Source organism: Urocitellus parryii, chromosome 5 (genome assembly GCF_045843805.1).
Source record: "Urocitellus parryii isolate mUroPar1 chromosome 5, mUroPar1.hap1, whole genome shotgun sequence".
Lineage (NCBI taxonomy): Eukaryota > Metazoa > Chordata > Mammalia > Rodentia > Sciuridae > Urocitellus > Urocitellus parryii.
In genome coordinates, this window is record NC_135535.1 from 140,840,331 (window position 1) to 140,853,077 (window position 12,747).

General features: G+C 35.0%; 1 protein-coding gene across 1 annotated transcript in view; it reads right to left on the reverse strand.

Moving 5' to 3' along the window:
- The window catches only part of LOC144255071 (protocadherin-15-like), a 452,955-nt gene that overhangs the window by 206,577 nt on the left and 233,631 nt on the right, over positions 1-12,747 (reverse strand). The window contains 2 exon segments of the mRNA XM_077799103.1: positions 5,179-5,272; positions 10,272-10,351. Coding sequence (XP_077655229.1) covers positions 5,179-5,272; positions 10,272-10,351 — 174 coding nt within the window.

Below are 12,747 nucleotides of genomic sequence, written 5' to 3' on the forward strand. Positions count from 1 at the left end.
TGTTCAGGTCCTTGGCCCATTTATTGATTGGGTTATTTGTTATCTTATTGTCTAATTTTTTGAGTTCTTTGTATATTCTGGTTATTAGGGCTCTATCTGAAGTGTGTGGAGTAAAGATTTGTTCCCATGATGTAGGCTCCCTGTTTATCTCTCTTATTGTTTCTTTTGCTGAGAAAAAACTTTTTAGTTTGAGTAAGTCCCATTTGTTGATTCTATTTGTTAACTCTAGCGCAATGGGTGTCCTATTGAGGAAATTGGAGCCCGATCCCACAGCATGTAGATCATAACCAACTTTTTCTTCTATCAGATGCCATGTCTCTGATTTAATATCAAGCTCCTTGATCCATTTTGAGTTAACTTTTGTGCATAGCGAGAGATAGGGATTCAGATTCATTTTGGTGCAAATGGATTTCCACTTTTCCCAGCACCATTTGTTGAAGATGCTATCCTTCCTCCATTGCATGCTTTTAGCCCCTTTATCAAATATAAGATAGTTGTAGTTTTGTGGATTGGTTACTGTGTCCTCTATTCTGTACCATTGGTCCACCCGCCTGTTTTGGTACCAGTACCATGCTGTTTTTGTTACTATTGCTCTGTAGTATAGTTTGAAGTCTGGTATCGCTATACCGCCTGATTCACACTTCCTGCTTAGTATTGTTTTTGCTATTCTGGGTCTTTTATTATTCCATATGAATTTCATGATTCTTTTATCGATTTCTACAAGATATGCTGTTGGGATTTTGATTGGCATTGCATTGAACTTATAGAGAACTTTTGGTAATATCGCCATTTTGATGATGTTAGTTCTGCCTATCCATGAGCAGGGTATGTTTTTCCATCTTCTAAGGTCTTCTTCTATGTCTTTCTTTAGGGTTCTGTAATTTTCATTGTATAAATCTTTCACCTCTTTTGTTAGGTTGATTCCCAAGTATTTTATTTTTTGGGGGGATATTGTGAATGGAGTAGTTGTCCTCATTTCCGTTTCAGAGGATTTGTCGCTGATATACAGGAATGCCTTTGATTTATGCGTGTTGATCTTATATCCTGCCACTTTGCTGAATTCATTTATTAGCTCTAATAGCTTCTTTGTAGACCCTTTTGGGTCTGCTAGGTATAGAATCATGTCATCTGCAAATAGTGATAATTTAAGTTCTTCTTTTCCTATTTTTATGCCTTTAATTTCTTTTGACTGTCTAATTGCTCTGGCCAGTGTTTCGAGGACTATGTTGAACAGAAGTGGTGAGAGAGGGCATCCCTGTCTTGTACCAGATCTTAGAGGGAATGCCTTCAATTTTTCTCCATTCAGAATGATGCTGGCCTGTGGCTTATCATAGATTGCTTTTACAATGTTGAGGTATGATCCTGTTATCCCTAATTTTTCTACCGTTTTGAACATAAAGGGATGCTGTACTTTGTCGAATGCTTTTTCTGCATCTATTGAGATGATCATATGGTTCTTATTTTTAAGTCTATTGATGTGGTGAATAACATTTATTGATTTCCGTATATTAAACCAGCCTTGCATCCCAGGGATGAATCCTAATTGATCATGATGTATAATTTTTTTGATATGTATTTGAATCCGATTCGCCAGAATTTTATTGAGGATTTTTGCATCAAGGTTCATTAGAGATATTGGTCTGTAGTTTTCCTTCTTTGATGTGTCTTTGTCTGGTTTCGGAATCAGGGTAATGTTGGCCTCGTAGAATGAATTTGGAAGTTCTCCCTCTTTTTCTATTTCTTGAAATAGCTTGAAAAGTATTGGTGTTAGTTCCTCTTTAAAGGTTTTGTAAAACTCTGCTGTATACCCATCCGGTCCTGGGCTTTTCTTAGTTGGTAGTCTTTTGATGGTTTCTTCTATTTCCTCTATTGTTATTGGTCTGTTTAGGTTGTCTATATCCTCCTGGCTCAATCTGGGCAGATCATAGGACTCAAGGAATTTATCTATGCCTTCACTATCTTCTATTTTATTGGAGTATAAGGATTCAAAGTAATTTCTGATTATCTTTTGTATTTCTGAAGTGTCTGTTGTGATATTGCCTTTTTCATCCCGTATGCTAGTAATTTGGGTTCTCTCTCTTCTTCTCTTCGTTAGCATGGCTAAGGGTCTGTCAATTTTATTTATTTTTTCAAAGAACCAGCTTTTAGTTTTGTCAATTTTTTCAATTGTTTCTTTTGTTTCAATTTCATTAATTTCAGCTCTGATTTTAATTATTTCTTGCCTTCTACTTCTTTTGCTGTTGTTTTGCTCTTCTTTTTCTAGGATTTTGAGATGAAGTATGAGATCATTTATTTGTTGGTTTTTTCTTTTTTTGAGGAATGAACTCCAAGCAATGAATTTTCCTCTTAGAACTGCTTTCAATGTGTCCCATAGATTCCGATATGTTGTGTCTGTGTTTTCATTTAACTCTAGGAATTTTTTAATTTCCTCCTTGATGTCTTCTAAAACCCATTGATCACTCAGCAACCTATTGTTCATTCTCCAGGTGATGCTTGCTTTTTCCTTTCTTCTTTTATCATTGATTTTCAGTTTCATTCCATTATGATCAGATAAGATGCATGGTATTATCTCTACCCCTTTGTATTGTCTAAGAGTTGCCCTGTGACATAGTATATGGTCTATTTTTGAGAAGGTTCCATGTGCTGCTGAGAAAAAAGTGTAACTACTTGATGTTGGGTGGTATAGTCTATATATGTCAATTAAGTCTAGATTGTTAATTGTGTTATTGAGATCTATAGTTTCCTTATTTAACTTTTGTTTGGAAGATCTGTCCAGTGGTGAGAGAGGTGTGTTGAAGTCTCCCATGATTATTGTATGTTGGTCTATTAGACTCTTGAACTTGAGAAGAGTTTGCTTGATGAACACAGCTGCACCATTATTTGGGGCATATATATTTATGATTGTTATGTCTTGTTGGTGTATGGTTCCCTTGAGCAGTATGAAGTGTCCTTCTATATCCCTTTTGATTAGCTTTGGCTTGAAATCTATTTTATTAGATATGAGTATGGACACTCCTGCTTGTTTCTGAGGTCCATATGAGTGATATGATTTTTCCCAACCTTTCACCTTCAGTCTATGTATATCTTTTCCTATCAAATGCGTCTCCTGTAGACAGCATATTGTTGGGTCTTGTTTTTTGATCCATTCTACTAGCCTGTGTCTCTTAATTGGTGAGTTTAAGCCATTAACATTTAGGGTTATTATTGAGATATGGTTTGTTCTTCTATCCATATTTGTTTATTGATGTTACTAAACCTGATTTGTTATCCTCTTTGACTACTTTCCCCCCTTTACTGTCCTACCTCCCATTGTTGGTTTTCAATGTTATTTTCCATTTCCTCTTCCTGTAATGTTTTGCCAAGGATTTTTTGAAGAGATGGTTTTCTAGCTGCGAATTCTTTTAACTTTTGTTTATTGTGGAAGGTTTTAATTTCATCTTCTAACCTGAAGCTTAATTTCGCCGGATACACGATTCTTGGTTGGAGCCCATTGTCTTTCAGTGTTTGAAATATGTTATTCCAGGATCTTCTAGCTTTCAGAGTCTGTGTTGAGAGATCAGCTGTTATCCTGATTGGTTTACCCCTAAATGTAATCTGCTTTCTTTCTCTTGCAGCTTTTAAAATTCTCTCCTTATTCTGTATGTTGGACATCTTCATTATAATGTGTCTAGGTGTGGATCTCTTATGATTTTGCACATTCGGCGTCCTGTAGGCTTCTAGGATTTGGGATTCTGTCTCAATCTTCAATTCTGGGAAGTTTTCTCGTATTATTTCACTGAATAGACTGTTTATTCCTTTGGAATGGAGCTCTGTGCCTTCCTGTATCCCAATGACTCTTAAATTTGGTCTTTTGATATTGTCCCATAATTCTTGGATGTTCTGCTCATGGTTTCTTAGCAGACTTGCTGAGCTGTCTATGTTCTTTTCCAGTTGAAATACTTTGTCTTCATTGTCTGATGTTCTCTCTTCTAAGTGATCTACTCTGCTGGTAGTATTCTCAATTGAGTTTTTAAGTTGGTTTATTGTTTCCTGCATTTCTAGAATTTCAATTTGTTTGCTTTTTATTACCTCTATCTCCCTGTGAAATTGATCTTTTACTTCCTGGATTTGTTTGTCAATGTGATCTTTCATTGTCTGATTTTGCTGTCTCATGTCTTCCTTGAGACTCCAGATCATCTGAAGCATATATATCCTGAACTCTTTATCTGATATTCCATCTGTTGCAGCTATTATCTCTTCTAAAGTTGAGTTGACCTGCATTGCTTGTGGTCCTTTCTTTCCTTGTCTTTTCATACTGCTCGCGTTTCTTTCTGCTTGGTGCAACTGTTGTGTTTTGAAATTTACCCCCTATTTATTTATGTTGCTCTTGTATAGTTGAAAAGTCTCCCTTGCAGGTGCGGGCGGCGGCTGTGCCCCTACTCCAATTGGGGTGACGTGTCTACCACGCTGGTGGCTCTCTGGGCCTGTTCCGGGAGTGGAAGGCGGCTCTGCTCTGTCCCTATTCCAATAGGGGTGTCGTGACTACAATGCTGGCAGGTCGCTGGGCCTGTTCTGGGCGTGGGCGGTGGGCTTGGCTGGCGGGATTCCACCTAATGGCAGTCCCTAACCTCCCTGCTTGCTAATTTATGGCTTCTCTGAGGCGCCACGCCTTCTGTAGCTGCGGGGCAGGCCGCGCGAATCAGTTGGCCTGGATCTCCGGGGTCCTGCTGCTGGCTGTTTTGATGTTGCAAGCTGTTGGAGAGTGGTGGTGTATTCTTCAGCTTTCCCGGATGGTGGCCGCTGACTGCCTGGATGGAGTGTCCGCTGTTTTGATGTTGCACTCTGAAGGAGAGTGGCGGTGTATCCTTCAGCTTTCCCGGATGGTGGCCGCTGACTGCCTCGGTGGAGTGTCCGCTGTGGGGGATGGGACTGTACCGCTTCCTTCCCCTTCTGAGATCCCGTGCTCAGCCCAAGGGTCCGTGTGGGCTTGGCTGGTGGGATTCCACCTAATGGCCTTCCCTAACCTCCCTGCTTGCTAATTAATGGCTTCACTGAGGCGCCACGCCTTCTGTAGCCGCAGGGCAGGCCACGCGAATCAGTTGGCCTGGATCTCCGGGGCCCTGCTGCAGGCTGCTGGGATCCCTGGCACTCTATCCTTTAAAACTATTTTGAAAGACCTTTCCCACCTAGCATACTTACCCCATCTGGCCTGCCATCTGAAGCTGTGACAATCAGAATGTAGCGATCGGTGCTTTCCCTGTCCAGTGCTTTCCCTAAGGTGAGAATCCCTGTGCTAGTGGCAGAGAAAACAGAAAGACACAGAAAAATATTATGTCACATTGTGTCTTCTTACTACAATGAACCACTTTTCACCATTTCTCCCCCCTCTTGGTAATCATGGTTTGAGTATTTAAGATGTATAATACTAGGATTCATGTTGAAAATTGAAAAAAGGTTTTTAAGGTTGTCAAGTTTCTTAGAAACAATGATAAATTGGAAAATGAATAAGATAAATGAGCTGATTCTCTAGCTCCTAGGGAGAAAATATCAAATAAAGCTAAACTATGCTTAATTCATTCCTGGAAGAAAGATATATATCTTACTTGTGATTATTTCAAAAGTAAAACACTCCATTATTCCTTAGCAGTCTCACAATTCTTTGAGTCAAGAAATGCTCTCTTATAAATAATCTATATAACCTTTCATTCATTGTCACAGATATATGCTCATTGTGGAATCACAAAATACTTGAATTTATCTTGACAAATTCTATGGATAAAAGTACATTTTCTCCTTCCTAAGTTAAAAATAATGCAAGCTCTTTGTAGGAAATCAGAATAAAGAATTAAAAATTTAGATGTTATTGTTATTTTTTTAAATATTTCTATCATTTTCTTGCTTGACCACATTTAAATACATAATTATTTCCAAAAACAGAATCAGGCTGTATATTTTACATTCTTTCTAGTAGAATGTAATTAGTAAATCATTGTCTCATTTTATAATATAGATAAAACTCTTCTGTTGATGTCACAATTTTATTACTTTTACTTTTTAAAATTAGGATTCTTAACTTATAAATAATGAAATATGTGCAGCATTTAGTAAATACTTATGTTTTTAAAAAATTTAATACCACTTCTTACTTTTTCTCTGTGCAGAATAAATGCTGTCAAATATTTAATGCTGTTTTTAATGTAATTTCTTAAAAGAGTTTGGTCACTTGCATTGCTTTCTGTAACAAGTTCAGCATGAGTTTCCTAGATTTTACAATCTGATACTGCGCATGACATTTTCATGAATCCCTAACAAGCATCTACTGAAGAAGTTTATTTTAATGTAATAAAACACTAAAATATTTATAAAGTATAAAAGCATAGTTTGTTCCTGATTGATAAAAATGATTCATTTTAGCATGAGTGATATTAATGTACTAGTAAAATTTCAACAATTCATATCACATGTGGTAAGTGAGTTACAGATAATGAGTCAAAATCAGAGCTTTAGTAACTCCACTTACTTTGTTGTTCTTGAAATGGACTTAAAATAATTCTCAACATATGACTATGAAAAACTGACTTTGCTTCTTGTACATTTAAAAAATACTTTGTCAAAATAATTGAAAACCAATTCCCAGAGTATATTCATAAAAATGAGGTTTGTATGAAGTTCTACACTGCAGATAGTTGAGATAATCTCATTCCACAATGGCATTCAAAGAGAAAACAAAGACAATTATTGCTTTTGAGACTTAGTCACATATAACTTAAGAAAGAGGAAATCTGAAAAACATGCAATAGTGTAATGAAAGAAAGAAAACTAGGTTATTGTTTTAAGGTCTTTATATCCCTATAATTCTCCTTCTATTAAATTAGAAAACAATTAGACATTTATATAGTGTTCCTATTTAGGACTCTCTGTTTTTACTAAATAGCTAATTCTTCGTGGTCTGGTGATTACAATAGAGATAGTTATTTCTTAAGATGATGTCTGCCTCCTTCTGACCCATAATTACATGGAGTTGAAGGGGTGAATGGGACATTTGGGAGATGGAGAAAAAGAAAATATAGGTAGTGTTTTTTTTGGTATTCATTTCTTCAAGACTAGTTTATGGGTACAAAGGAGCATCCTTTTTGGAAATTTCAGAAATACCTGGCAAGGGGGAGTTTTACTAAGAACTGGATGGAGGTGGGCCAGGATACATCAGGTTGCTTTTAGGGAAATAACAATTTTTGCAAGTTCATATATTAACAATACTGGTGGTTCTACTCCTGAGTATATACTCCCCAAACCCTAAAACCATGTACTTAAACACATGTATATATGTTCATAACAGCAGCATTCACAATAACCCAAACATATCAAAATAGCCCAAATATGCATTAATTTACAAATGAATAAACTGTTATTTATACATACAATGGAATATTAGGCAAAAAGGAAAAGCAGTTAAGAACTGAGGCACTCTGTTAAATCAAAGAATCTTGGAAACATTAGATGAAGTGAAAGGGGCTAACAGGTTTGGTCACAAATTCAATTATTCCATTCTACCACTCCTCCGTTTCCAGCCCCATTCTCAGACAAGCCATAGTTTACATTTTGCCTACACACTTTTGCCTATCCTGGACATTCCATATGAAAGAAATCATATAACACATTCTGTTTTGTAATTAACTTATTTTACTTAGCATTATGTTTTCATGGTTCATCCATGTTATAGCATATTTTACTAATCGATTTTCTTTTATCAATGAATAATATTCCATTGTGTGGATATATGACATTTTGTTAATCTGTTTATCTGTAGATGGACATCTGAGTTTCGGGTACTTTTGTCAATATAAATAATTGTTATGAACATTTTGATTCGTAGTTTAATTTAACTGTATGACTTATCTTGAGTACATGTGAGTAGAACTACTGGGTCATGTGGTACCTCCCATTTTTAACATTTGGAGGAAATGCTGAACTTTTCCAAAGTGCACATTTTATAGTCCCATCAGAAATATATGAGGATTCCAGTGTCTCCACATTTTTACCCATTCTGATACTATCTTTGCTTTTCATTCTAAAGTATGTGCAAAGTGGGTTATCTTACAAATTTTTAATTTTAATATCCATAATGACTAGCAACTATGAGCATATTTCTATTTGCTTATTACCCCTACATATATATTTTGCAGAAAAGTGTAACCAAATTGTCTCCCATTTTTAATTGAATTTTTACTCTTTTTATTTTTGAGTTATAATAGTTCTTTATGTGTTCATGATACTTATCATCATAAAGTAATGTATATGATTCTTATCATATACATTATTTTATTTAAAGTTTGTGATGTGTTTGGGTTGTCTTTGACTTCATGATGTTGCCACTTGAAAAAAAAATTAAATTGATGAAATGCAATATGTCATCTCAGAAATCATTTATTTATATTGTCTAATACCTAAAAATTATGGCTAATTCATATAATGAAGATTTCTTTCTGTATCTTCTTGTAGGAGCTAGTGTTTTTTCTCTTATATTTAGGCCTGAAATTCACTTTCAGTTAATTATTGTGGATGATGTGAGGCAGAGATCTAACTTCATTCCTTGGCGTGTTGTCCCAGCTTCATTAGTTGAAGATAATTCTTTTCTGATTGGATCAACTTTGGTCCTGTTTTGTCAACCAAGTGGACCTAAATGTTAAGGATGCTATATGAATCCTTAAGTCTATCCCAGCTATCTATATGTCTGTTTTCATGTTTCCTTTATGATTCCCTTTGAAATAGTTTTCTTTATTTAATATTAATCATAAAATGTAGCTAATTTATGATTTTGATGTCCCTGTGGGGAAACTTCAAATGGTTAGGACTTTACATTTTTAAAATAGAAACTTATTCATCTTTGGAATCTAAAGTCTAAAAAATACTGTTATTGTCTTCAGTTTCCACAGCATTACTACTTTTTGGTCATAAAATCTTATTCCATGTAAGACTGCAGTTGTTCCTCAAAAGACCTAGGAATTCACACATGGCTTTTTTGATTTGGCCTTATGTACTGAGTGTTCTAGACACCGAAGTAGTGGCTAGATAATTTTTCAAGTTTTTCTTCTTAAAATCATGGGTTAAGTTTGCAGTTTCAGTCTTCCAGTAAGTAAAACACACTCACAAACAAAATGCCAGAGAGGTATCAAGCTCAGTTCTTTTTTTTTTTTTTTATTGGTCGTTCATAACATTACATAGTTCTTAATACATCATATTACATGGTTTGATTCAAGTGGATTATGAACTCCTGCTTTTACCCCGTATACAAATTGCTGTATCACATCAGTTACCCTTCCATTGATTGACATATTGCCTTTCTAGTGTCTGATGTATTCTGCTGTCTGTCCTATTGTCTACTATCCCCCCTCCCCTCCCCTCCCCTCCCCTCCCCTTTTCTCTCTCTACCCCTTCTACTGTAAATCATGTCTTCCATTTGTATTCTCTTGACTTACCCCTCCTTACCTCTTATATGACATTTTGTATAACCCTGAGGATCGCCTTCCATTTCCATGCAATTTCCCTTCTCACTCCCTTTCCCTCCCACCTCTCATCCCTGTTTACTGTAAATATTCTTCTCAAGCTCTTCGTCCCTACCCTGTACCAAATGACTCCTTTGATATAAGGGGTGTAATCAAGCTCAGTTCTTTAACAAACATATAAGAAGTCAGAGCACCACCTTGATATTGCAGAAGGGAAGCAAATGATCTCTCTGGAACTCAAAATAGCTTCTTTCTTTCAATGTCACATTGCTCCCAGTTTTCCCAATAGTTATGATGATAAATATCTCTGATGTTTTCAAAGTGTTAAATAAAATGATGCTTATCTAAACCTTATCTACATTAATCAGAAATTAAAGAATGAACTCATGTTTCAATTTAAGTGTGTGTGACACAACTTATGAGATTCCCTTTGAATGATCAGTTTAGTGCTAAGTTACTCTTTGTAGAAATGTCCTTGTCATTATGACTAGTTGATGGCTTTAAAGGCATCTAATTAATCCCAGGTTATGCCTGTAAATGGAAATTTCCACCTCAGTGGATTTTACTTAGTAAAAATTTTTAAAATAAATAAATAGTCTCCTGAGCAAGATATCTGAGTTCAGAAATATCCTCCCAGCTCTCATTAACATTCATAGAATAAAAAAAGTAAAATAATACTACAAACAGCTGAAAGCATTTGATTAGAAGTCTGTTTTTTTGGTTACAGTACAATATTTAACACTAAACAAAAAAAGATTCAAGTTATAAATCATTTCATTTTGAACTCACGTTTCTGAAAGATTAAAAACTCGCTGAGGATCGCCATTCTCAATAGCATATGTTATTGAGTCTCCCTCTCGATCAGTTGCCTTCAGAAAAAAAAAAATTCAATTATCAACTTATTTATAGAAGATTGAAGCTAACTGCACAAAATATCCATTAGTAATTTTAAAAATAAAGATTAAAGCATAGACTAATAGCAAGATGTAGAATAAAGAATTTTATATTTGATCCCAGTATTTCTAAAAGTACACAGTATTATCATTCAGGAAAATGCAGTAATGATTTTCTTAAAGTTTATGTATGTAATTCAATTTAACTAATTTATTTTATTTTATAGTCTATCTCTACAATTTTTGTTTAGAGAAGAGAGAGAGAGATAGAGAGAGACAGAGAGAGACAGAGAGAGAGACAGAGAGAGAATTTTAATACTTATTTTTTTAGTTTTCAGCAGACATCTGAAAAAAAAAAAATCTTTGTTTGTATGTGGTGCTGAGGATTGAACCCGGGCCGCATGCATGCCAGGTGAGTGTGCTACTGCTTGAGCCACATCCCCAGCCCTATCTCTACAATTTAAACAAGTGTATTAAATGACATGTGAAGATTATAGTGTTAAAATATTTAAGCAATTTTTTTTCTGCTCAAAGTATATCAAGAAAATATTTAAACTGGTAAAACTTGGGTTAAGAATCCTGAATCAGAAATCAGAGAGTCTGATTTCAAAATTAAGTTCCACTTAGGAATTTTAGGATTGTCTCCCAATTGCAACTGTAATAGGAGGTCTATAACAATAATAATGTTAATAGATTTTTGAGGGGTTTAATTGAAAAAAAATAATAAATATATATATATATATACATACACACACAAACATACAAATATCAAGGCCTACAGACTAACATCTGGCACCTTGTAAACTTTCAATAAACATTGGCTTTTATTTTCTTCTTTTCCTTACTTAAGTTAAAGAAGATAAAACCTATAGCTTTTATCTTGATGTTGAATTTTGTATTTCCACAGCCAAAATATAAACAAACATCCAATTCTGTAGCAATAGAGTTTAGGGTTTGGCCTTCTAAAGCATTCAATAATTTCTTTTTCAAATAAGCCATTGAAGTCACCTTATGCAGTCATGGATGAAGGTAATCTGGATGATATATGAGGGATATGGAAGGGATTTGTCTGAGCATGTCCCTAGGGGGAGGAGAAATATTCAATAAATTCTAGATGAATTTTACATATATGTTATTGACCAGGTGGAGATATCACCTCTCCCCTGAAAGACATTTCCCTGAAGTTGGCAGGAAATTAGACAGGTTGCTGTGGGGAATTCTTTCAAATCGTTTCGTTTCTGCCCCTAACCAGCTTGAAAATGCAAAGCAGAATAACAGATAAACAAGAATTGTTGCTTTCCTTGCTTCATCATCTTGGTAAAGAGCTGCAACTCCATCCGCCTATTTTCTCAGGTTTCCTATTCTCAACCTGAATGCTCCCTCTTATCGTCCAGTTGAACTCATCAGCAAATTCCCTTGGCTCTGTCTAAAATATGTGAATATGGTTGTATCTGAAATTCTTCCCTAATGCCATCCTCCTTGTGGGCTGTAGTAACAGCCACTCTACTAGCAGCCCAGTACTATTATTATTATTATTATTATTATTATTATTATTATTATTATTTGAACAGGGGATTGAATCTAGAACACTTTAATACTAAGTTACATCCTCATTTCTTTTATTTTTTATTTTGAGACAGGTTCTCATTAAGTTTATGAGGGTCTCATTAAATTACAGAGATAGCTTTGAACTTGTTATCTTCCTGCTTCAGTCTCCCAAGTATTTGGGATTACAGGCATGCAGAACTACACCCATCTATTTTTTAATCATCTTAATGTTTTTGTCAGTGCATTATAATTTTTACATACTAGTGAAGTTCACTTTGGCATATTCATGCATGCATGGAATATAATTTGTTCCATTCTAATTTCCAACACTTCTACTTTTCCTTCTCTCCTTGTTCCACTTGTTCCTTTTCTTTTCCTTTACTGATCTTCCTACTATTTATTTATTGTTTATGCATGCTTCATTCTTAAATAAAGTTGGGCCCCTAAAAAACATTTAAAAACCCAGGATTTAGAATAAGATTCTTATTTGATGATTTTCTTCCTTTGACTCTGTCAGAAAGTCCTTTATTTTTATTTCAGGGTCTGAAACAAATGATAAAGTAATTAAGAAGAATACATAATTCCTCTGTCAAAAACCTGAAAAGGAGTGGTAGGATATACATCCGAGTTTGAAATCTATTATGTACATTAGGTGTTGTGTAAACAACATATATCAGTATTTGCTAATATCTGAAGGGGATAAAAAATTCTTAAAAGGAATAATTGGAAGAGGCCACAGAAGCAATGATGCTTAAAGTACTAAAATTTGATTATTTGCACATACGTACCCCAAATATATTTTTCCAAATATTTCAAAATATTTT